Here is a 26593-nt window from a genome sequence, read left to right on the forward strand (position 1 = left end):
TCGATCACCTCCTCCGCACGCAGGTTCCCAAGCAGCGACAGGCCGGGATCAAAGGCTGGTGGGCGTGTTCCCCGCCCGAGGCCCGCGTTGGACTGCACCGGGGGTGGGGAAACCCACCCCGCGGGAGCAGCGGGTATAAAGAGCCCGGCTGCTGCCGCCGTGCAGCTTCGGGCTTCGCAGGGGGAAACGCTCGCCTCGCCGGTCCTCGTCCGTGTTAAGTACCGTCCGTCCGGGACACCACGAAGATGGCACCAGTTGGGGGCAAAAAGGCCAAAAAGGTGAGTCTGCAGGGGACCCAAGGGCACTGTCCATCCCGGCCAAAGCTCTGAGTTTCGATCCACAAACCAGCCCCGCATCGCATCTCAGCCGCGGGGAGCGCAGAGGAGCCCTTAGAGCCTGACTGTGACCAGAAGGCCCCCCCGGACTTCTGCTGCAGGACCCCAAGGCGCCTCTGAGTCCCCACTCCTGCCCCCTGACCAGAGCGCCCTCTAGAACTATGTGACCCCCAACTCCAGAGCGCCCCCAAAGCGCTGAGACTCCCAACGTCTTGAGCACTCCCCCAAGATGCGGCTCCTAGACCCACAGGTGCCACTTCCCTCCCCCACGGCGGTGGGACTCGGGGTCGCCCTGCTGCGTGCCCCGGGCTCCTCTTGGGGTCTGCGCCCGTGCCACCGCGCTCGACCCTTGACGCCCCGCGCTTGCAGGGCAGGGAGGCGCGCGCCCGGGCTCCCACCGTGTCCCGCCCGCGCCCTCACAGGCGCCTAGGGTCTCAGGGCCCCTACCTTGCAGGGTTCTCGCTGCACCCACCAGCCCGCCCCGCCGCAGCCCTAAGGCTCTGGCGTTGTTTGGATGATGTAAATTTTCATCCCGCAGTTTGGTTTCAGCGATCACAGAACAGGGCACCATGCGGGCCTCGAAAAGACGGTTTCAGAAAAATTAAGCACAATGGCCGTAAGATATTGAGGAAGGACTGTTAATAAGTTTTAAAAATAAAAACCCAGTAACAAGCCCGCCCTTCCCTGGGGACGAGTGTTTCAGTCCAGATTGTGGGCCTTCGTCTAGTTACTGGCGGGGGGGGGGGGGGGGGGTGCGGGGGGCGGAGATGGATGGATGCACTGAGAGTAGGACTATGGTTAGGAGTGGGAAGAGAAGGACGGAGGGAGTAGGGAATATGCTTGCCCCTTGGGTGTCAAAGCACCCAACTCCATGTCTGGCAGAGGCCCAGGGAATGGCAGCGGAGGAGACAGGGCCAGGCCAACTGTACTCCTGCAGCTGTAAGGACTGTGGGGGCAGGTCCACCTCCCAAATTCATTGCCAGCCATCCCTTTAGAAACGGGCTGTACCTAGTTTCTAAAGGGATGACCCCACCTCAAATTAAAAAGACCCCCACACAAGGAAAAACATTAATTCAATTAATTTTTTTAAATGCCATGCAGTCCCAGGATTTAAGATGCTGAGATGGCAACCGATTATAGGCTGTCACCTGTTCAGTTAGGTGGAGAATTTTGCCAATCCATATATCTACTAAAGGAATAGCTGATGTAGGCTGGAAAGGACGATTCCCATGGAGATTTAAATTTTTTTCTTGGTTTGGCCCGATTTACGTTGCCATAAATCCTAATCCACTACCCCAGACTCACACTCACAAAATGAAACATTTTAAAGGATTATTTTAGCAACAGATGGACATAAGATGGGAAGAAAAAAAAAAGTTTCTTTGGTAACCTCGTTTCCATGCCTATGTCACTGTCAAAATATGGACAATAATACTTCTATACTTCTGATTAAAATTAAAACATATGTTACAAAACTAACACATGTTCATTGTAAACAACTAGGAAAACCACTAAGAACAGTGTCTACTACATTTTGATGTATATTCTGCTAGTTTATTGTCTAGGCAAATATGTACTTTTTAAACAAAAAGTCTGATATTACACATATTGCTTTGCAACACTTTTTCACGAACAATATCCTGAGCATTTTCTCATAGCACATTCCATTTAAAAAAAAAAGCCACTTAGCTTAGGAATAAGAAAGTCTGAAGTTCAGGTAATTTAAAAATGCAGTAGAATCTAAGAGAGTGTTCTTCCTGATGTAATTGTTCAATAAACTAATGTACAGCATGGTAACTGAATCACCACTGGCCACTCTGCCACCAAATATCAGATTCTTAGCTATGCTAGGTGATTGAATAAAATATCATGAATTACGTCACCCAAATGAAAATTAGCAGCCAGTCATATCTCATTTATTTGACTGTTGTTCATGTTGTTTTTATACAACTGCACCGACTAGCAATATATCTATTTTTCTTGTTAATTGGGTCATAATGATCAAAGTTGTAGTTTTAAAATGTGACTTTTTTTTGGAATTTTATTTTTTTATACAGCAGGTTCTTATTCGTTATCTGTTTTATACATATTGGTGTATATGTGTCAATCTAAAAATGCGACATTTAGACACATTGTAATCATGACAGGTATTTGGATTTCAAAATTACATGTGATCAATTCTATATTTTTGTATCTGTTATCTCATGGACTTGACATCTTTTCTATGTGGAAGGGCTATTCAAGAATATATAGCATAGTCCTATTTCACTGCTTTAAGGTAGAAATGTCAGATGTTTCTTTTCTCTGAGCACCAGTTTCAAAATGGTGTGGGAGAGAGGCAGAAGTTGGTGAGGACCTAAGACAGAAAAGCCTACGAATGTCTCTCACAGAATTTGTAACCCTTGTTATATCAGCATTTGTTTTGTCAACCATTATTAGTAATAAATGGAACACAACAGGTAAGTATATTCCAAGTTATTACTTTACACGGCTTTTTCAGGGCTATCCCACCCTCTCCACCCCCATTTAAAATTAAATCTAGATACCATTTAAGGATAAAAGAATCAGGAGGCCATATACACTGCACCTGGAAGACCGTGTATAAATCACTCAGAGACTCTGGACCTTAATTCTTCATTTGTAAAATCAGAGTGACCTAAATTGAATTAGGGTACCTTTTATTTTTAAAGGCTATGAGTTTTTGAAATTAAAAAAAAATGGTTACACTAGAAAATTACTTTCTAAGTCATAAAGCCCTTTAAAAATATTAAGTTCAAAATTTCTCTATTAACACCAGGGTAATTATTGCATAGTACTGTAAATGGAATAGGTATGGAGGTTGGATTAGAAATTAGTTTACAAATATTTTATTTACCTGTCTCTTTCCTGTTCTCTCACTTGTAGAGAGTGGGCTGTGCATACTCATAACTTCCTGGACAGCATAATGCAGCTGCTATTATGGAAACTGAATTTTAACGCCAGAGACAGAAGTCTTTAATTGACTTGGCCCTCTTTGTGGTAGTATCTCCTTCCTTCTGTCTTCACCAAATATCTTTTGACTTTTCAGTCTCAAAATGCCTTAATAACATTGTATGCCACTTCAACTTCTTTATAAAATATAATCCTCTCTTTAGTTTATTGATAGACTAAGAAGAAAGACTAACAATCACCATTTCAAGAAGGTGTGCTTAAGTATTTATTTGAGGCCTTACAACAAAACCTTTTCATTTAATCCCTCTGAAGATATTTATTCAAACATAACATCCTCCCACAATATTCTTCAAATACTCTTTAATGTGTTCGGAAAGACCCCATCCCTGTCACATACACATGGATACACAAACTTTCAATATATTAGCATTCTGGTGATTCTCAATATAGTCACAAATTTCTGTATAAAATAGATATTTTCTGAGAATTCTAAAGAAATCATACTTCTCAAGAATATGATAGCAAAAGTTCTAAAGGTAGAAAATTGTCTTAAAAATTCAAGTAACAACTTTTCCTCCTCCTCTTCTGTAATTTTAGGGCATCCTAGAACGGTTAAACTCTGGAGAGGTCATGATTGGAGATGGAGGTTTTGTCTTTGCACTGGAGAAGAGGGGCTATGTGAAGGCAGGGCCCTGGACCCCAGAAGCTGCTGTGGAACACCCAGAAGCAGGTTGGTGCACAGCTATATTCTAAGCTCTCATAAAAGACCACTATGTTGACCCAAGTCTAGAAGCATGCCATCAAACAGATACATTCATGCCGTGGTATCCAAATATTTATTATTGCCTGCTGGGCACTATGCTAGGTACATAAGTACAGGTTTGCCTGTTGGGTAAGTACCAGTGGCCCGTTGCTGTCATCTATATGTACCTTTTTTTTTTTTTTTTTTTTGCGGTATGCGGGCCTCTCACTGCTGTGGCCTCTCCCGTTGCGGAGCACAGGCTCCGGACGCGCAGGCTCAGCGGCCATGGCTCACGGGCCCAGCCGCTCCACGGCATGTAGGATCTTCCCAGACCGGGGCACGAACCTGTGTCCCCTGCATCAGCAGGCGGACTCTCAACCACTGCGCCACCAGGGAAGCCCTATATCTACCTCTTGTTCGTTGATCCTCACTCTAGATTAGTCCAGAACCTGGCTCACTGCCTTTCTTTGCCCCTCCCTTCTTCAACACTCTAGTTGACTTCAACATCCATACATGTGATCCGTCCAGCACTCTTCCTGTTAGTGCCTTGATCTCCTCCTCATCTCCAGCAAACTTTTCCTCCATTCCCACCTTAGCAACCCTCTCCTAGACCTCACCATCGCCAATAGCTGTCCACCTCTGAAATCTCAAGGACAAATACCACATTCTCTGACCACCCCCTCCTATCTTTCCTGCTCACTTTCTCTAGTGCTCCTATTCTTCAATCTCATCACGACTCTGGCTCTACCATTTTAGTGTGTTTTAGCCATTCTCCCCCACAAGTCCACCTTCCCTCCTTAACCCACTGTAAGTTGCATGATACAGCAGCAATCATCATCTTGCAGATAAGCCCTCTTCCATTATATATCTGCCAACTAGTCAAATTCATTGTATACTAGCACCACCCTGTTCAACTACCTACCTAACCTGCACCTGCACCCACAAACCTTATTCTCACTTTACTTTTTTGACCACAAATCTTTTATGGACAAGAGGGGAGGTAGGATGCAATCTGAAGGGGATAAATGCTGTCTCTTAGAGCCTCCGTGTCAGCCTTAAGGAATAGCGAAGATTTAATCTTTAAAAGGGAGGAATGGGTCACTTTTGCAGGTCCATGGACTTCTGAGGGATGTAGGTTTTCAAGGCTAATGGGTTAATCCACCTATATGTCTTTATTCCAGATCTGAGGGTCCCATTTCTTCCTAATCAGACCCTGACTTTTAGCAATAAAATGCTTTCCCAGTTGAGAACTCTGCTCCCTATGTAATTTAGTCCTGGGCCAAAGCCTCAGTTTTTCTGTTCTCTAGCAACAGGAACTGAGTCTCTTTACATACCACCCAGAAGATCCTCAGACTTTCACACATTGCCTGAAATCGGTGATGACTCACCTGTAGCCTTTCATTGTCTTTCTCCAGTATTTGGTGGTACCGAACAATAGCCATCTAGCTCTGGAGTCCTTATACTTACTACTTCCCCTGGACCTCTCAAACATCTGACATAGTGTACCGGCTAGTGCATTCCCTTGCAAGGGTATCTCATCCTAATTCACTACAGGTTGAAGTTTTAATAGTTGTACCCCTAGAGCATGCTGGGAGCTCCATCACCTGGGATGTGTGGGTGCTCATTACTAGCTAGTCAGAAGAAGATCTGACTCCAAAATGATGCCTTCAGAGTTATTTCCCATGACTAGTTCTGGCGTCAACTCTTGCAGGTCAGTCCACTCAGAAAACACATTATGAAGTAGAGAGCTGTGCTCAGGAGTTCTACTCTTGGGAGTGAACTAAGGGAGTGAGGGAAGCAGGACTGGGCAAAGGGAGGACCTGGAACTAAGCTGTGAAGAGTTGTAACAGAGACCCCAGCCAAATCCCTCAGGGAGCTCTGGAATTGCACAGGCCCCTCAGAGTTGTCCCAGATTGAGGCAAGGCGGCTAGGTCTTTGTGTTTTCCCCCTACTAACAGACCAAGCCCTGCACACAAGCTGTCAGCGCTCCCCTCCTCCAGGAGAGGGCTTAATCCTGGGCAAAGGAGTGCCCTTTGGCCTAGGGCACTTCCTAGGAAGGGTCTCAGCCAGGAGCCGTCAGCAACCAACACTTTGAAAGAATTTAAATCTTTCAGAGGAAACCAGAGTTCTCGTGAATATTGTATAAGATAATAAACAGATGTTTTTTACGTTAAAGAAGAGCGTATTCCAATAAACTCAGTGATGAAGGATGGAAATTAACCAAGAACATAAACTGAGAGACAGTAGTTTTGAGATCCAGTACAGACTCTGGATCCAGACAAACTGGATCAGATCCTGACACAGCCACTAGGCTGTGTGGCCTTGGGGAAATTACTTAGCTAAGAAAACTGAGATAATATTGACATCTACCTCATAAAGTTGTTATGAGGATTAAATAAATTATATGTGCAGTGTTCAAGAGAGTGCCTGGCTCATGTTAAACACTACAACTATTCGCTCTTGTTATTAACTTGAGTGAGTTGCTTCCTCTCTTGGTAATATTCTTGGTTGTATTAATCTATTACTGCTAGAGAAGGACAGAAATGTGTTCAAATCACACTGTCCCTAAAAAGTATCCAAAGTAGAAGAGCCATAGTCACACTATGAAACCTAGCAAATGTACACAACTTTTATATTTCCAAATCAATGTAGAAATAATACTGTGTTCTACCCTTAAAAAAAAATGCAATTAGTAAGCTTTGGAAGCTAAACCAACAAGAGTTCTCAAATTTTAGTTTCACCAGCGGAGTTTGTTAAAAATAATAAATTCCCAGACCCCACTTATAGATTTGGTTTCATTAGGTTTGTGACGGGTCCAGGAACCTGCATATTTATAATACTTGTCTCCAAATGATGGCAAGGTAAACCCCACTTTCAGAAGCATTGTGTCGAAGGGATGTAAGGAACACAATGGCATAATTAAGACCTGAGAGTGAGAATTTCTAATATATCTATGGTTTGTTTCTTAAGGTCTGCTTGCTGGGTTAAACTCAGAATGAAATATTTCTTGGGCCAAACTGACATTAACGATAAACTACCTTTGCCCAAACTTTGCCATGGAAACAAAATTAGACTGTTGTTTAAACTGCAAATTTCAATTTTGTTAGTCGCGTTTACTTTTTTAAAGTCACACATTAGAGGAGCTCAAGAGAAACTGCTCTGATACTGATTTTCTTTGATTTTATTAATGCAGAAACAGCACATTTGCTCTCTTGGCCATTTGTGTCTTGAATATTTTGAGCTTATTTACATGTATTGAGCATTTGCTCTACTTTTTCTTCTGTGAGCTCCTTGCTTTCCAAGAATTAATGAAAACTCCATGATACTGAGTCATCAGATTTAATCCTTTCTGCTACAGACTGAAATTCCCTGTATTCAACTCTGCCAGTGCCTAGTTCAAACTCTGTCAAACACAGTGGACTACAGGACGCATCAGAAAAGACAAATCTGCTTGTAACTTATCTTCAAAGAACCATTTCATATGACCTTGGATGTATTTAACCTTTTCTGGGGTGGGGGGTGGTGAAATGTGTTTAAAACATTCATGCTCTAAATGAGAGCGGTGGTCATTGTCATGCTACTTTATGCAAATGAATTTGTTTTTGCAGGTGCTTTTCTAATTTTGTCTGGGTAATAACTAGAATTCATATAGACCCTGAAAAGTTTCCCTGTAGACTGGACGGCACCCAAAACACTTTTGTAGGAGTGGTGCCTGGACTTGACTTTTTAGTGCTGGAAGCAGTGAGAAAGGAAAGGTTATGCTACAAGTCTGCTATTCCTTATCCAAGCCCTTTTGGGGCCAAATGCATCTTAGAATCCAGAATTTGTGGGAATTTTAGAAAGTTAATACATTACATATGCTACATATTGCATAACGCTCTTATTAGGGTCTGAAGTGCTCCCTTACGCCCCATCAAACACATTAATATTCTTTTTGCATCAAAATATATGACTACCCACACTAAATAGGATACAATTATAAATATCCTCACATTAGTTCAGGTGACATTTTGCTGCCAAATGATTTTACTGCAAATTTATTATCCCACTGAAGAAATACTGCAAAGTCTTATTTGACCTTTTAGAGTTTACTGTGGAATTTCAAAGACTTGCATTTCTCAAGTAAGTATACAAGGTAATATCTATATTCTGTACATATATGTCTGGGTCATATGTTTTATACATACACACACACACACAAGTTGGTAATATTTAGCTTCTGTGATGCTAAAATAAAACTAGTATAATGAAGAGTGTAAAGCCATAAAATGAATATAATTAATTAGCATAAGTTGTATCATCGTCATGGGAACTAGTCATACCCTATTGTTGGTTAGAGGATGAAAACTCATAGTTTTATGATAAGAGGAAACAGAAAATAGAAATGATATTCAGAAATTACCAGACTAACTCTCCTACTAAAATTTATGCCAAAAGTTGTGGTTCTTGCACTCAGTGGAATCAGCTTTGAATCAGTTTCCCTGGGTCTGGAGGGGTTTGAGGAATCTGAATTTTTTTTTTTTTTTTTTTTTTTAGGAATCTGAATTTTTAATTGTCCCCAAGTGAGTCTAGTAGGGTCACACTTTGAAAAGCATGGCCTTTTTAAGAAGCATGATGGAATAATCAAATCAAATCAAATCTATTAAGAGTGAAAAGGTTGTCTTCACCTTTCTGACTCACTGCCCTCTGAAAAAATCTGATAAAAGATTATAGACCCTCTGAGCACTATACAATGTACATACATGTAAACAATTTGCACGCCATTCCAGGGTTTTTGCTTGTTTTTTTTTTTTTTTTTTACAGCCTCTGGAAATTCATCAAAGGGCCAGCTGGGTGGACTTCTTATTCATAAACCATTCTGTCCCAGATACCAAGTCCGTAGTCCCTTCTCCCTTGCTCCAACCTCAGCACTCTGTGTTTATCTGATTGACTGTATATAAGGTTTTTCAGTTGATTCTGCTGTTAATTAAAACAACTTCGAAACCCCCTAATTTAAGCATGCTTTTAAGTTCCCACTGAGAACGAAAGGTTCCATGATTTTAAAAGCAGAGATTTGGCTTCAAGCTTAGAAATCCATTCTCTGAAATTCAAAAGCTTTTTCTGGCCTCACCTTTTTGTCCATTTATAAACAAAAACTGAGCTTCCTATGTTCTTGGCACTCTACTGGGCATCTGGGTTGCAAAGATGCCAAGCTAATCTCCAGTCTTAGCCTCTGAAGGGCCAAGAACACCAGTGTCCTAATCATTTCCTAGTGTCTAACGTAGTTGTTCCCAGACCGGCAGACTTTATAGGTCTCTGAAATTTCAAAATAAATTTTAGGGCTCGATATACGACTGTTGGTTTCTTACTCTGTCCAGTCACTTCTGACAAAAACAAAACGCCATCTAAGTCTCAATATCATTTTATAGAAGAAACATTCTCCAGCTCTCTTAGAATGGTGATTCTCAACAAAACTGAAAATAAGAATCAGCTGGGAAAACTTTTAAAAAAATTGCTTGTGCCTTACCCCAAACCAATTAAATTAGAATATATGTGGATTTGACACTAACATTCATAATATTTGAAAAGCTTGCAGGATATCGAATGGGCAACCAAGGTTTAGGACCACTATTTTAGAGCAAAGGATAACTCTTTTTTTTAATTGCACACATTTGATTATATGGGAAAAAAAAAAAGAAACCTCCCACCATATTTCCTCCAGCCAATGAAAGCTCCGCCACATGGTATTCACCCATGAACCTAGATGGCGAACATTTCTCCGACACTTATTCCACTCTACTACCAGAATTATCTTTCAGAAACACTGAGTTGGGCTTCCCTGGTGGTGCAGTGGTTGAGAATCCGCCTGCCAATGCAGGGGACACGGGTTTGATCCCTGATCCGGGAGGATCCCACATGCCGTGGAGCAACTAAGCCCGTGCACCACAACTACTGAGCCTGGGCTCTAGAGCCTGTGAGCCATAACTACTGAGCCCACATGCCACAACTACTGAAGCCTGCGTGCCTAGAGCCCGTGCTCTGCAACAAGAGAAGCCACTACAGTGAGAAGCCCGTGCACCACAGCGAAGAGTAGCCCCTGTTCGCCGCAAGTAGAGAAAGCCCACGCGCAGCAACAAAGACCCAATGCAGCCAAAAATACATAAATAAAATAAATTAAAAACAAAAACAAAAACACTGATACCTGTGGTCTGGCACCTAGACTCCTTGGGATGATGTGCTAGGCTGTTTTACACTCTGACAGCCCACCTTTCCAAGTGCATCTCCCACCACTTCTCCAGCACATCCTCAACTCCGGCCACTCGGACTGCTTGTCACTCCCCCAAATGCCAAGACTTTTCTTGCCTCCTTGTCTTTGCTCGGGCTGTTCCCTCTCTAGGGAATGACCTTCCCCATCTTCTCTGCCTGGCAAAAGCACTGAGATGATTCCTCCTCTGTGGGACCTCCCTCTTCCCTTCACCCCACATCCATGGCAGAGATAATCTCTTCCTCCTGGTAAGAGACTCCAGATCCACCTCTCATTTGCCCCCAGGATGAGCAAATGCCAGGCAACCAGGAATTTAAGCAGATATTTTCATAGTTGTTTATCTGAGAGCCTTTTGAAAGCATCACAGACTAATAAATTTTTAACAATGAATATCTTTCCCTCATTCAATCTCCCAGTTCGCCAGCTTCATCGAGAATTCCTCAGAGCTGGATCGAATGTCATGCAGACCTTCACCTTTTACGCCAGTGAAGACAAGCTGGAGAACAGGGGAAACTATGTTGCAGAGAAAATATCCGTGAGTAACACCACACGTGGCGCTCTTAGAAGGACACGGTAGACATGCGTGTCATTACCAAACCTCTCATAGAGAAAAGTGTTGAGCCTCTTTAGAGCTCTGTTTTGTTTTAAACAATACAGAAACGAGATATGTGTAAATAATATTCTTAGGTTTTAGCCAGCGTCCCTCAAATTAACAGAAAGGCATTTAATGAAGCAGATCAAAGAAGTATTTAACTATTAATGATTCTTTCAGTCCCTTGACTAAGTTGCTGAAGGAGTATCCTTACAAACTCTTACATCTTTTTTAAAAATTAATTTTATCGATTGATTGATTTTATTTTTGGCTGCATCAGGTCTTCGTTGCTGCCCGCGGGCTTTCCCTAGTGGCGGCGAGCATGGGCTACTCTTTGTTGCAGTGCGCGGGCTTCTCATTGCGGTGGCTTCTCTTTGTTGAGGAGCACGGGCTCTAGGCGCGCGGACTTCAGTAGCTGTGACACGCAAGCTCAGTAGTTGTGGGTCGTGGGCTTAGTTGCTCCGCGGCATGTGGGATCTTCTCGGCTCAGCGCTCGAACCCGTGTCCCCTGCATTGGCAAGCGGATTCTTAACCATTGAGCCACCAGGGAAGTCCGAAACTCTTACATCTTTACAATTTGTTAATGTGACACAGTATAGGAGAAAGGTCATATGTGCCAGGAGTCAGTGAACCTAGAATCTTCCAGGCTCAGCTACAATCAACTGTGTGACGTTGGGCAAAGCATTTACTTATTCCATCAAATCAGCAATTTCTTCATCTCTAAAATGAATTCTAAAATTACATGAGTCTGTGTGATCTATAGTACTGGGGTTTTTTGAGGACAAGCATCAATTTATATTGCCTAAATAATTAGAAAAGACCTTACTTGTGATACATGTATCTGTTGAGAAAATATATAGTGACAAAAAGTCATGAATTCTGTAGTAATTTAAATTGCATTTTATTCTTGTTAATCCTAAAAGCAAATCATTATCATCATCACCACTATTTGCTGGGTATTCTTCTAAGTGCATCTTAGGCATTGGAAGATACCAGATCCTTTTATGTAAAGACTTTTACCCGCTCACAGATCTTTGGTATAATGTAATATCCTAAATACCATCATTAGATTTTATTGTTTAATCACTGCTATTGGCAGTGTTGTTACTGCAAATTGCTCAACTCCATAAAGCATTGAACTATTCCATCACTGTCGTTTTCTGGAATAAAATCACTATTGTAACATACAACTGAGATTTGGACATTTGAATAACAATTTTGCTTCAATTTCACGTGAAAATGTAGATGTATCATAAATTCATCCATTTTAGGGGCAGAAAGTCAATGAAGCTGCTTGTGATATTGCCCGGCAAGTGGCTGATGAGGGAGACGCCTTGGTGGCAGGAGGCGTAAGCCAGACACCTTCGTACCTTAGCTGCAAGAGGGAAACTGAAGTCAAAAAAGTCTTCCAGCAACAGTTAGAGGTCTTCATGAAGAAGAACGTGGACTTTTTGATCGCAGAGGTAAACATACACGATCTAAGACGAGACGAGTACACTTAGGACATTTTCTCTGCCTTTTACTCTCATGAGGACCATGTGGGGTTAGGCACCAGTCATGACTAGTAGCTGTAATATTTAGTTTTGAAATGTTTTTCCAATTTAGGGCTTCAACTAAATGTGATTCAGTTAATGTAACATAGTGTTCTTCAAACCTGTGGGCTGTAAGTCGCTGAAATCACCATCCTATTCTGTTTTAAAAATGTTAATGGGTCACAACTCAGAGTTTGAAAAACACCCATCTGAGGATAATTAAGTTAATACACAGTAGGATAAGTTTTCAAATTATTTGGGAAGAAACAAGATTAAAAGTATCTTGACTTTAACTTATTTCAGTATTTTGAACACGTTGAAGAGGCTGTATGGGCAGTTGAAGCCTTGAAAGCATCTGGAAAACCAGTGGCAGCGACCATGTGCATCGGCCCGGAAGGAGATTTACACGGTGTGGCCCCTGGCGAATGTGCAGTGCGCCTGGTGAAAGCAGGTGATGATGCGTTCTGACCAGTTTGCAATTAGTGTGTCTATTTTTAAATTTTATTTATTTATTTTTATATTTATTTTTGGCTGTGTTGGGTCTTCATTTCTGTGTGAGGGCTTTCTCTAGTTGCGGCGAGCAGGGGCCACTCTTCGTCGCGGTGTGCGGGCCTCTCACTATCGCGGCCTATCTTGTGGCGGAGCACAGGCTCCAGACACGCAGGCTCAGTAGTTGCAGCCCACGGGCCTAGTTGCTCTGCGGCATGTGGGATCCTCCCAGACCAGGGCTCGAACCCGTGTCCCCTGCATTGGCAGGCAGATCCTCAACCACTGCGCCACCAGGGAAGCCCCTAGTGTGTCTTTTAAATGACATACAAATGCAGGTCCATCTATGAATCACTATATACTATTTTTGTTACAGGAAAGCCATTAATTTACTTTCTTAGGAATATCTATAATATCATTATTGAGTCCCAAAGAGAAAAAAATGTTAAAAAAAAATACATACACAGACATACCAGCCTTTTGAAATGGGCAATTAGACCTACGCTGAAGGTTTAACACCTGGAAATGAGAAGAAGTTTAGTAAATCAAAAGGAACATTAGGAAAAATTATGTTTTATTTTAAATTATCTAAAGTTGAGGTCTTTAGACATTAATAACTTTTAAGTCAGTTGCCCTCTTTGCCAAAGTTTTTCCATTCTTATAAATTACTGGTGTGTTTTACTTTTTGTAATTGGTATAATAAATTTTCAAATCCTTTGATGTGAGACATGGAGCACCTAATTTATCTTTTTATATAATTTCCATTCCTAATATTGGGTCTCATTTCAATTAGGGAAAATTCACAGACTGTTTTCAAAGCTGCCTCATTTTCAACCTGAGGAATAACACAGTGTCCGTGGAAGAGTCTGACTCACTCTGTGGAACAGAGATTTTGATTGGCTAATTGTTTAATTTCTCATCTTTATCCAACTCCTAATATTTCATGAAAGTCACTTCATACTTGTCAGTAATAATAATTATTTAGGTTTAGGAATGACATTGTAGAATCCTAATTTTTTGTTATACATATTAGAAATGGGGGGAGAAACCAAATTAGTATGTTTCAAAAAGATCAAAGGAGGCCCTCATCATCCCAACTGTTAATTGGCAGGGATTCTTCGCCTGCATCTACTCCTTCCCCTGCCGGTCTGTTCAGCGTGAGTGGCCACAGTGCTTGACCTCACCGTACCCTGTTTATATCCTTCGCAGAACTCCCCAGTTATCTCATTAGTTTATGTCTTGAATGTCTGGCTCTCTCACTTGATTGTAAAATCCCAGAGGGCAGAGACTATGTCTGCTTGACTCAGCACTGAGTACCGTGTGCCTAGCACAGCACCCAGCACATGATAGGTCCTTAGTCAATATCCATCTCACAAATCTAGTCCATCTTCCAATGTTAGTTCAACTTCCGTGTGCCCTTACATAGTCATCCCTACCCCAAATAATCACTTCCTCCTCTCAGCAGCTGTGTCGCACAATTAGATTATCCTCAGATGACATTTTCTAATCTGTGAGACCGTTAATAGGGTTCTGCAGTTACACACAGATAGAAAATGCTGTGTTAAGCCAAGTTAAGTAGCCTCTTGGCTGCAGAACTTCTCAGAGGCTTTGACGTGTTCGTGTATACTGGCAGTCTCCAAGAAGGGACTACAGTAAATAACTCCTGCCCAATTTAATGGATCATAGAACCTTGTTTTCATAGAGCAAACCTTGGGAAGCCCTGTGCTAAATTATAAAATCTTTGGTGTCCTTTATTTATATTTCTCTAAAACCCCTTACAAGGACCTTTATACCTAATAGATATCAATAAATAGCCAAGATGTGATTACTTCATTAATGTAATGATATCTAGCAAGGAAAGAGAAACTGTGGCTCCAGGACACCAGGAAGGATGGACGGATAGACGGACGGATGGACGGAAGGAAGGAAGGAAGGAAGGGAGGGAGGAAGAGAGGGAGGGAGGGAGGGAGGGAGGGAGGGAGGGAGGGAGGGAGGAAAAGAAAGGGAAAGAAAGAAAGAAAGAGAAAAGAAGAAAAAGGTAGTCAAGACCCAAGTGACTCTGTTCAGTGAGCTGTTGAATATACCAGTCTGGAACCCAGTAGAAAGGTCAGGGTTAGAGAGAGAAGCTTGGGAGAAGTCTGAATATAGATGGTATTGAGAGCCTGGGGCTGAAAAAGAAGTGTAGATGCAGAAGAGAAGATGGCTCAGTGGGATCCTGGGACACTACAGGACTGAAAGGTTTAGCCTTGAGGAGGGGTCAGCACATAACACTCAAAAAAAAGCAGCCAGGGAGGTAGGGGCAACACTCAGAGAGTGGGGGAAGTTCTCAGAAGCCAAGAGAAGGGGAGTATCGATGAAGGAGAGAGTGCCACGAGGTTGAATGCTGCCGAGACATTGAGTAAGATGAGAAGAGAGAAGTGACTACTAGATTTGGCAAGATTGAGGTCATCGGTGCCTTTAACAAAAACTGATGCAGAGGAATGACGGGCAGTGAAGCCGGATTGGAACAAAAATGAAGAGCGAACTGCAGGCCCAGGCCAGTGAGGACCGCTAAGACACCTGCCACTGAACACTGGAGGTCACAGCGTGTAACGTCAGCTCTGCTGCTCCTGGAATCTGGATGTTGGTGCCGCCCTCATTGTGGCCAGAATGAATCTTTCCTTTCCTTGTTCTTGGCACCTCTATAGCCCAGCTACAAAATCCTAGGCCACGGGTTCATCAAAAAAGTCCTTTTTGTCGGTCAACCCAAGTGTCCAACTAATGAATGGATAAGCAAAATGTGGTACGTACATGCAATGGAATATCATTCAGCCATAAAAAGGAATGAAATTCTGACACATGCTTCAACAGGGATGAGCCTTGAAAACATTGTACTAAGTGAAATAAGCCATTCAGGAAAGGACACATATTATATGATTTCACTTGTACGAAAGTTTCGGAAAAACCGTTTCCTAAATTACACTCTGCTGTTATGCCCAAGAAACTTAATAATATTATTAAATTGGCCTGATAAAAGGAAACATTGATTTATTCCTCAGATGAGTCGTAACCACAGGTGCCATGGGGCAGCTGGGAGTCGTGAAAAATTATCATGCTTTGCAAATATAATGTCAAAGATTGAAAAAATGGCTACTAAAATTTGAAGTTAAAGGACAGTCCAATAATGATTTTTTTAAATGACTACTAAAATTTGTAGTTATAAAAACCTCTAATAATGATTATATTTTTCAAAAAATGATGGACAGCCAAGTGTGCATAGACGACACTTCAATTATAGCTGACTCTTCAAAGCACTGTTCGCAGAAATCATTCTTGCCCAAGGGTAAGATAAGTTTGCAGGGACCCAGTGCCATACTTCCAATTCACCGTTCCAAATAAAAGCTCTCTGAGTGAGAGGAGAGTCGGGCCCACGGGAACCTGGTGAATCCCTAAAGCTCACATGTTCTTCCCACTTGCAGGAGCTTCCATCGTTGGCGTGAACTGCCATTTTGACCTCACAACTAGCTTACAAACAGTGAAGCTCATGAAAGAAGGCCTGGAGGCCGCGGGACTGAAAGCCCACCTGATGAGTCAGCCCTTGGCCTACCACACTCCCGACTGCGGCAAACAGGGATTTATCGACCTGCCAGAATTCCCCTTCGGTAAGACAGACGTTTTATAAATCATCTCAGGGTCTTTATGTTTGACAAATTCCAAAGAAATCTCTAGCCATAGAGCTTTATCATGTAAAGTAATGGCTGCATATCTCCTCATATCTTGCCCCCAGCTTCTCTCCTTGCAACCCCAAACTTTTAAATTAGACATTGGGAAAAGACAGGACCGGCAAGCAGAAAAGACCTCTGAACTTAAATGTAAAATCAAAGGTGAGTCAACACCTAGGTAGACAACCAATTCGTCATACCTGAAGTTGGCAGAAAGGACGCCCTCCTGGGTAGGATCAGCAAAGATTCTGTTTCTGGTTCCAGCTCTAAGTTGCAGAACCTTAGCAAAATTTCTTAGTTCTCCCAGATCTTAATTTTCTCATCAGAAAAAATAAGTCGTTTAGACCAAGTTATCGCCAAGATACTTTTCTCCTATTCTGAATGTTGCTCAGATATTCTAGCAATATCTGAGTTTGTGGGGCAGAGGGAAGTTACCATCATTGGGTTACTGTGTAACAGATTTGAATGAAGAGACCAAGCAGATGAAGGGGGGGAATACTTGCAGTCTGGGAAGAGGGATAAAGCATGTGTGGGAAGTGGGGGTGTGTCTACCTGGAGAATCAAGCCACGGGTGAGCAGGGCCAGACCCCGGCCAGCCTCCTATTTCATTCTAAGGTCCTTACCCCATATTCTAGAGGGACCCTGGAAAATAATCAGTCTAGAAGAACCATAGAAGAACGGCAAGGCATTTGTGGTATTTATTGCTGTAGAACAAATTATTGCAAAATTTAGTGGCTTTAAACGACAAATATTTATTATATCTCAAGTTGCTGTGGGTCATGAATTTGGGAGCAGCTTAGCTCAGAGTCTCTTAATACGTTGCAGTCCAGACTCCTGCAAGGGTTATAGTCATCTGAAGGCCTGATGGGAGCTGGGGGATCTACTTGCAGGCTCTCTCAGTTGGCTGTTGGGAGTCAGGGTCAGTTTTTTTCTGTCTGTTGACTGGAGGCCTCAGCTCCTTAGCTCATGGGCTTTCCACTGTGGTATCTGAGTGTTCTCACAACACGGCAGCTGGGCTGAACGTTCCAGGAGAGAACAAGGCAGAAAACATAATGTCTCTTATGACCTAGCCTCAGAAGTCACAAACCATCCCTTCTGCCATATTCTATTGGTCTCACAGACCAACCTGACATAATACAGGAGGGTCCACACAAGGGTGAGAACATCAGAGGGCAGAGAACAGGGAATCATCTTGAAGTCCGGCTGTCACAGTATTTAAAATTGGATATGTCAATGCAAAATAGCTAATAGTTTTTAAGAGTTAGGAACTAAATGTTGACAACTTATCTAACTCATTTATTGAAAATTACACATTTATTATAGCTGTTTGTTTTGAATATATATTTTTTGCGGTACGCGGGCCTCTCACTGTTGTGGCCCCTCCCGCTGCGGAGCACAGGCTCCAGACGCGCAGGCCCAACGGCCATGGCTCACGGGCCCAGCCGCTCCGCGGCATGTGGGATCCTCCCGGACCAGGGCACGAACACGTGTCCCCTGCATCAGTAGGCGGGCTCTCAACCACTGCGCCACCAGGGAAGCCCCTTGAATATATTTTTTTAATTTAAGCAGAGTGTCATTTATTACAGGACTGGAGCCCAGAGTTGCAACCAGATGGGATATTCAAAAATACGCCAGAGAGGCCTACAACCTTGGGGTCAGGTACATAGGTGGGTGCTGTGGATTTGAGCCCTACCACATCAGGGCGATTGCAGAGGAGCTGGCCCCGGAAAGGGGATTTTTGCCACCAGCTTCAGAAAAACATGGCAGCTGGGGAAGTGGTTTGGACATGCACACCAAACCCTGGATTAGAGCAAGGTAAGAACCTTAAACTGTATTTGCCAAACCAAACTCATTTAGATTATGAATATGTCCAAATGAGGTCATTACAAAAACTGCGGCCTATTTGCTGTGTAATGGTAAAGAATCAGTTATCCTCTTTAAATTCTCTCATAGAGATGTTTATAACGTAGCTTTATGGAGTGACTTTTGGGGAAAGCTTTAAGAATATAGAATATAAATCATGTAAGTTGCAACAAAGTGTGATTTCACACTCTAGGAAAGCACCGTCCATGTGGTGGACACTAACAGTGAATCAGTTGTTAGGATTTAAGTACAGCAAATATTAATTGCCCGTTCTGTGCCAAGCACGAAACTTGGAGCTGGGAAGACAGTGGTGAATGAGATAAAACATGTCTTTACCCACAGAGTTTACATTCCAGTGGGGAAGAGGAACAATAAACAGTTTCACATCAGGCTATGTGCAGGGCACTAGGAATATAGAAATGAAAGGCTGTGGTCCCTGGCTAAGAGAATCTCGCGGTCTACTGGGGAAAATGGAGAAGAAAGCTGATGTAGTTAACTGCTTGAGTAGAGCCATGGATAAAAAAGTAACAATGAAGAGAAGAGAATAACTATCTCCACCTAATAGATAATTTAGAAGAAGGGACGTTGGGGCTGGATTTTGAAGAGCTGAGTAGGCTTCCACGGGATAAAGAAGGGGGTGGAGGATGCACCCCAAGCAGAGGGAGTAGTTTCCCTCTGTTCAGTGAACATTAGTTGGGCACAACTATGTCAGACACCGTTGTGGCTGCTGAGGGAGCATGTTGGACAAGGCACAGGCCTGTCCCCAAGGAGGTAACAGTCTAGTAGGCAGAGAAATAAACAGCTAAGTTCAAACTGGTATGGTAAGTTAAGGATGAAGATGTGCACAGGTTCTGTGGAGTCTGTACTAATGGCCCACAGGAAGAAAGGTGGGAAGGTTGGTGAAGAATTTCTTACAGAGCTAACACCAGAGCTGAATTTCAAAGGACGAATTAGGTTGCCAGACTGGAGAACAGCCTAGAGGGAAGCACTGAGAGGTGGCAAGAGAACAAGGTGCTGAGAAACTAGAAGTTTGAGAATATTGGATTCAGAATTTGGTAAAGACACAGGTCAGGAACAGGAGGTGGCCTTTGTTCATGCTCACGAGGTTAAGATGACCTCATCCCAAGGCAATGAGGAGCCTGGAGGGTCTCAAGTGGTCCGAGACAAAGTTAGATTTGCAAGTTTTAGTAGCCTCGAGACAGGGAAACCTGTGAGGAAATCTCTGCTGGAAGATACCAAACATGGCGAGGCCTGAACTAGGAGACAAGGGAAATAGAAAGGAGGCTGGGGCGGGATCCTCAGGGTGAGAGGTGCAGAAGCAACACTGGCTTTGGGGACAGCAGCAAATGTGGGCTCAGCTGGCTCAGGAAGTAGAGTGCCAGAAAGTGAGGATGGAGAGGTAGGGTAATTTGGATAGAAAATGTCCCTATTCTAAACTCTTAGCTTTTGAACCTATGTGTATGTAAACAGAAGAAATTCAAAGTAACTTTAGACCTACAGATTCTGAAAGAAAAAGATAAATGTGTTTTAATGCACACACTCTCAGGAGCCCAAAGACAGCTCTACAGGGTGTCTTAGCTCTGCGACCCAGAGAGGGAAGCTCAGGGAGAAATCTCCTGCTGTGTGTTTTGTTCCCCCAGGGCCAGGAAGGAATACTGGGAGAATCTTCGGATAGCCTCAGGCAGGCCGTACAACCCTTCTATGTCAAAGCCGGATGCCTGGGGAGTGACCAAAGGAACAGCCGAGCTTATGCAGCAGAAAGAAGCCACGACCGAGCAGCAGCTGAGAGAGCTCTTTGAAAAACAGAAGTTCAGATCTGCATAATAGCCTTAGCGGAACCCATTTTCAGTGACCTCCTCTATGCTTGGAAGTCTATGTTTGGGCCTCAGTTCCAAAAATAAGGAAAAGATGGTTAAAAGGCAATGCTTATATGAACCCCAGCCTACATGTAACAAAACAATTACAAATAGTACTTGACAATTTTGAAAAGTATATATTTATAACTTGAAAGCAAAATAAATAAGAAGCAAATATTAAACAGGTTTACTAAGCACCCACCATGTACACGGTATTAAGGAAATCACTGTGGCCAAGGAAAAGTAATTTGGACATTAGTCCCACTTCAAGAAGTTTGCAGGCTAGTAAGGAGGATGAGATGTGAGCTGTCATAAATGGCTCAGCAATCAGACAGGGACAAAGTGCTATAAGAAAGTGACTTCCAAGCTCTTCTGAAGATGACCCTTCATAAGAAACACAATTTATATTGATATAATGACCCAGTAAAGTACATGTACACCCATTGAAATAAAATGTGATCCATTCTGGTATTTTTTATGCCACTCCTTTCTGTCCTATTTCATTAATAAAATACTATGCTGGTTAAGACCCCTCAAATTGATTTTATGACCCATTAATGAGTTTTGACCCACAGATTGAAAAACACTGCTATGGGACACCAGCTATGGGGACTTTGCTATTCCTTTAAGTTTTTTCTTAGAAAATCAGTCCTATGGGACCTGATCAGTAAATATTCAAAGCTCAGAGTTCCAGAGTTGTTCCCTCACTTTTCTGACCCATTTCTACCACTAAGAAGCATTCAGACCAATGCGGAGGCTGAGAAGGGATGGGTACCCAGGCTCTCTCCATCTTTTTCTAGGCTGGATCCACCTAAATACCTCCCTTCAGTAAGGCTGGGGAGCAATGGTCTTGTGTTACTTTTGTAGCTTTAAAAAATATATAATAAAGAAAAAGAGATTCTCCAAACTCTATCTGGGGTTCCTAGATTGAGAACTATATTTTTACCTGGTAGTATCTACTCTGAAAGCTCAAGCCTGAAGATGTAAGAGCATTAGAATAAACATGGCTACTCGATGTATTAGGAAAGAGTTCATGCTTCTTTCTAAACATTCATGGATTGGTATAGCTGTTTGGAAATTCTAATCTCTTCAGCTATTAAAATAAAAGGAGCAATGAGACTTATCTTGGATGTATTTGAATCTTATTTCTGTTCTATAATTTGCTAAGTCTTGTATAACCTCAGTTTCTATTTAAAAAGACACAAGCATGCTAGAGTTTTAAAGGACAAGGCAGCAGTATTTAAAGGGAAAAGAAACTTCCAGAATTTCTTTTCGAAACAGCACGACTCTCAGAGGTTGCATATGGCTGAGGTGAAATAAGAAAAGAGTGAAAGTCACTTTTTTTTTAACCAATTGCTATCTACCATTTTTCATTCTCAAATCAGGTTCAATATTTAATACTTTCATTCATAGGTAATAGATACCTTTATTCAACCTACTACTGTGTAAGATGGATGCCTCTTTAATATTCTTTTCAGAACTTGTATTGCCATACAAAACACTGTAACCCCTAATTTTTCTTATATCTTTTGATTTTAAAAATGTTTCCCTCAAGAGGAAATATACATACTGAAGGTACACTGGAATGAAACTGTATGTCAACAGTGACTCCTAGTGGCATATTTCATATTTTGAAAAAAATTTTTTTGAAATTCATCCCTCCACCAAGTGCATTCATTTTATTTCCAGAAATCTTGTTCATTAAAAGGGAAATTTCATTCAATACCTATAAGCTTCCTTGTGTTAAACAGACATTTCTCACTGGTAAAGATATTTTTATGGAATCAGAGCCAGAAAGACCTTAGAGATCCAGAGTCTAAACTCTCCCTTTTAAGGGTAAGATTCCAAAGGCAGGATGTCAAGTCAGGAAGAATTTCTTATTAGTCCAAAGCTACCAGGAAAGATGGCTTTAGCTTGGATTCTTGGTAGAAGGAGAATGGAACCAGGACAGATGGTTCACAAAACTATGGAGTTCATCCTCCTGCCAGGAAATAGAGATCCCTGCATTCCTCAGAGCCGATGTAAACTCACTGAGTAAACTGCTTGCAGTTTATGACCTGATACTTATTCACATTGTAGCAAAGCGCCTTTGAGTAAGGGAGCCAAGCCAATGCAGACCTATTAACGGAGACAGAACTGGACAGGAAGGGATCAAAAACTTCAGTTCCCAATTTCTCCAGAGGGGGGCAGCAAAGCACCAGCTGGGAATGCAGGAGGAGTTCTATTTTTCTTTGAACTCAAGCTATTTCATCAGAACAAACTGTAACATTGAACGGCAGAAACAGCTGTAGCTGTCTTTATTTGTTTTGATCAGTTTTTCCCTAAGATACATGGATCTTTGAATCACATCCTGGACAACCCACCCAGCAAGGAAAGCCTTATCTCTCTCCAACCGGATCCTCTTTTTTTCTTCCTCCAGAGATCATTTTCCCCAGTTTTGAGCACAATGGCTGGCTGAGAACATTATACAGACTGTTTTCCCAAACAGCCTCCCTGTTAGTCAGTAACATCCACTCAGCCAGTCTGGAACCTTCCGGTTGTTACGTGCCAGGTAGACAATTGTGATTCTTACACAGTCGAGGAGGAAGGAGTCAATTTGAAGAGAGAAAAATAGAGGAGCCCTGGGAAGTGCTTCAGGAATAGTCTGAGAGTGTGTTAAACCGCAGAGTTTGGGATAACCAGGCCCAGTGTTTCTAAACATCTTCAGGAACAAATGAATGTTTAGTGTTTGAACAGAAAACGACAGAAAGGCAACCAAATACAAAGACTTCTCACGATGGTGACAGAAAGAGCAGGGTCATTCGGCCAAAATTGGTGGGAGTGTGGTGACGGAAAGAAAGAGCCAGAAAATCCTTCCAGTTTTCAAGCAGCTGGAGGCTCTGTTGGCCTTGGATAGATGAAAAATTAAGGAGATGGAAAGTGAGAGGGACAGGTGCCATAATTTGTGCTGCTGTGAGCTACAGAAATAATGCCAAACCATTCCAGTACAGCCAAACAGAAGAGGTTAATTTATATGCCACTATATCAAATGCACAATCATTTTTTTTGTTTGTTTTTTGTTTTTGTTTGGTTTTTTTTTGTGGTATGCGGGCCTCTCACTGTTGTGGCCTCTCCCGTTGCGGAGCACAGGCTCCGGACGCACAGGCTCAGCGGCCATGGCTCACGGGCCCAGCCGCTCCGCGGCATGTGGGATCCTCCCAGACCGGGGCACGAACCCGTATCCCCTGTATCGGCAGGCGGATTCTCAACCACTGCGCCACCAGGGAAGCCCAAACGCACAATCATTTTATCACATGGTTTGAGCGACAGATTTGTGAACATTCCCTATGTAAATTTTTACATGAAGTACATTTTCAAGGGAAATATTTAGAGTACTTTTAACAAAAATTTATTTCCCCAAATGCCTAACATATTTTTAGCAGTCATCACTTATTTGCAAGCTGCTCATGTACCATTTGAAAATGATTCCTGTTTGTTCCTTCAAGCAGGTTCAGTGAGACCTCTATTTGGCCCCATTTTGTGGTTATTTGTTCTAGTTTACTACATGGCCTTGAAAGGAAAAGGCTGACTATCTTTGAAAATAGTTCAAACTTTTCCCCCAATTCAGCCTGGCCATCCTTCCAATTATTTTGACTTAATGAGATTTTACTGTTCTCTGGAAAGGTTAATGTCTCAACACATGAATTGTGCAGAACACTACATTGCAAAACACTCATGTGATGTAGTAGAAAAAGCAATGAATAAATTTAGAATCAGGTATTCGGGGTGCCAGTCCTAGCTTTGCCTCTACCTCACTATGCAACATTGGATATATTACCCTGCTTCTCTGAGATTCAATGTTCTCATCTGTAAGGTGACAAATCTCTAATACCGTGCTTAAAGAGCTCCACAATTTTATGGTATACGTAAGCAACATCCTCATCACTGTCAACAAATATTTACTGAGTGCCACTTGTGGTGTGTTTACAGCAGGCTTCGTTGTTAATTAATTATTCCCCTGACTAGACAGACGGCAGACTAAAACAAATAACACCGTTCAGAGAGCAGGGAACGTTTTATTAGCCTGCACTCAGGCTGGCACTGGGAATGAAATTGTCATTCTTCCCCACAGGTACTGCTTCCTAGGGAGGTTCGGGCCTGTGGCTTTTCATATTATGAACTGTTTCTGTCTTCAGGACTCAGAGGTCTTTGTAGGTTTGCATAAGCGTAAGCTATGGAAGTTCTAGGAACCACCATGTAGGTAATTCTTGTTTAGAGTTCATCTCCCTAGGAAGGAGAGAACTGTCTTCTTACATTTTATGGTAAAGATGATGGAGTTTGGGAGTAAGAGGCCTCAGAACTTTCTCCTTCCATAAGGCCATTCCCAGAAGGTTGATGATCCCCAGATTTGTATCTCCAGCCTGGACCACCCCCAGGAACATGCACTTGACATCAGCCTGACCTTTAGACCCAAGCAAGTCGCTGCCCTGGACCCTGGGTTTCAGGCCCTGTGTGCCTTCCCGTGGTTGTCCAGGCAGGGTTCCCCAAATCGGGACCCGGTCTGCGTGTGTTCTGATCACCAGAGACACACCCTCCTCAAAATTGCCTAAGTCCTTCTGTAGTGGCTAGGACTGCTCAGGGCCAGCTATGCCACCCGGGAGGGGAGCCCCCAGCCTGGGCAGGTCAGCATGGGACCCAGTCTCGGTTTCTTCCCTTCTAGGTGCTCAGTGACAATGTACACCTCTTTCCCATGTCTCCCACTTCCACCCCAGTCTGGCATTGACTAAGGGCCCCAAGGAGCCCTGGGCCTCTTGCTGGCCCCGGTTCCAGGAGGGGCAAATGGTGACGGGAGAGCTCCTGCTGCTGGGTACAGTATCTCTGTCCCGGAGTCGGGTGAGGTTGGGCTGCCCAGAACAGTGCAGACTGTGTGTGACTCTTCTCAGACACAGGACAAGTTCCAGGCTCTGGGCCACCAAAGGTCCACCGTCGGCCCTTGCTTTGAGCAGCCTATGGAGGCCCGAGTTAGTTCTCACCTATGCGGGTTCCGGCCTCAGCACAGGGCGGGGGGGTGGGGTGGGTGGTGGTGGGGGTGATGAGGGGACACAGCCCAGGGGGACAAGCAGGGGTAGCGACAGGTGCTCTTTACCCTGAGCATCCTTCCTCAAACATGGCTACTCCCTCCCCCGCCACCACTGCCACCCAGTGGTCACCCCACCCCTCCACAGGCTCCTCCAGGGGGAGCCATGCCTCAGACCCTGAGGAATTTCCAGACACTGCTCCACAAGGCCAGCAGGCTATGCCTGTCTATGTCCCCTGGCCTCTGATGGATATGGCCTCGACCTGGCCTCCCGGGTTGGTATGAAGTAGTGCCAGACGAGGGATGGACATCCCTGAGTGAATGACCCCTCTCTTCCAGCACTGCCTCCTGTGGAGTTGTGTGGGAAGTGGCTGCAGAGTCAACACTGAGACATCATGTCCTAGGAAGGCACTGTGTTGGAATATGCACTCCTCTACATTCACACTGTAAGGTTCCCAACGGTAAATTTGCCACAAAATGAACAGTCATTCAATGTTCCCACATAAGACGGGCACTGTGGTCACTGTCTACGAAGCACAGCAGTCACCTCTGAGAGTCGCAGAAGCCAGTGTTCACAGGCCACACTGTGGATGATATGGTACCAGGAGCTACAGAAACAAGATCTTATCGTTTCAATACAAACAGTTTCCAAAAACCCATGGCATTGAGAGTAAGAATAGACAGCATCACTATCTTTTTCTCTCAGTGGAAGATATGAAAGTAGTTCATTTGCCAAGAAAGAATAAGAAGAGATGCTTCCTATTCCTCAGTCGGGAGAGATGAGCATCTTCACAGAAGTACCACTTTCCAACGCACTCTTCTAAACCACATGGCAGATCACCACACCTCACATGAGCCCATGAATTTTTAAATACATTTTAGATTGAATACCTTTTTAAAATAAAATTGCTTATATAGACAGATATCCCATAAAAACATTCCCCAGAGCCCTCCATGTCCTAGGAGCAGCCATTGTCTGAAGACTAGGTCCTGAGCTTCTCTTGTCCCCCTAAACATGCTCCTCCCACAGCATTTTCCATCTTAGAACATGGCGGCTCCAGATTCTAAGATTTTGCTCAAGCCCAAATCCTTGACTCCTCTCTTCCTCTCACGCCCACTTTCAGTCCATCCACAAAGCCTGTCAGACCTACCTTCAAAATATATCGGCTTTTCACAACCGTCCTACCATCACCTCCCTGGACCAAGCCACCATCATCTCTCACCTAGATTATCACACAATAAGTTTCTTAAGCAG

General features: G+C 43.1%; 1 protein-coding gene across 1 annotated transcript; it reads left to right on the top strand.

Moving 5' to 3' along the window:
• Positions 1-245: 245 nt before the first annotated feature.
• Positions 246-20349, top strand: BHMT (betaine--homocysteine S-methyltransferase). Its single transcript, XM_065873508.1, has 8 exons — positions 246-278; positions 3864-3996; positions 10669-10787; positions 12116-12307; positions 12680-12827; positions 16321-16503; positions 18150-18378; positions 20067-20349. Exons 1-8 carry the CDS (start codon positions 246-248, stop codon positions 20248-20250), a joined length of 1221 nt encoding a protein of 406 aa, XP_065729580.1. The 3' UTR covers positions 20251-20349.
• Positions 20350-26593: the final 6244 nt, after the last annotated feature.

This window comes from Phocoena phocoena, chromosome 3 (assembly GCF_963924675.1).
Source record: "Phocoena phocoena chromosome 3, mPhoPho1.1, whole genome shotgun sequence".
Classification (NCBI taxonomy): Eukaryota; Metazoa; Chordata; class Mammalia; order Artiodactyla; family Phocoenidae; genus Phocoena; species Phocoena phocoena.

Bases quoted from the DNA above. Each gene is read 5' to 3' on its own strand.
- BHMT (XM_065873508.1), top strand. From the start codon at position 246: ATGGCACCAGTTGGGGGCAAAAAGGCCAAAAAG. The intron at 10,788-12,115 runs GTGAGTAACACC...CATCCATTTTAG, and splicing joins ATGTTGCAGAGAAAATATCC to GGGCAGAAAGTCAATGAAGC. The intron at 16,504-18,149 runs GTAAGACAGACG...CATTTATTACAG, and splicing joins CCTGCCAGAATTCCCCTTCG to GACTGGAGCCCAGAGTTGCA.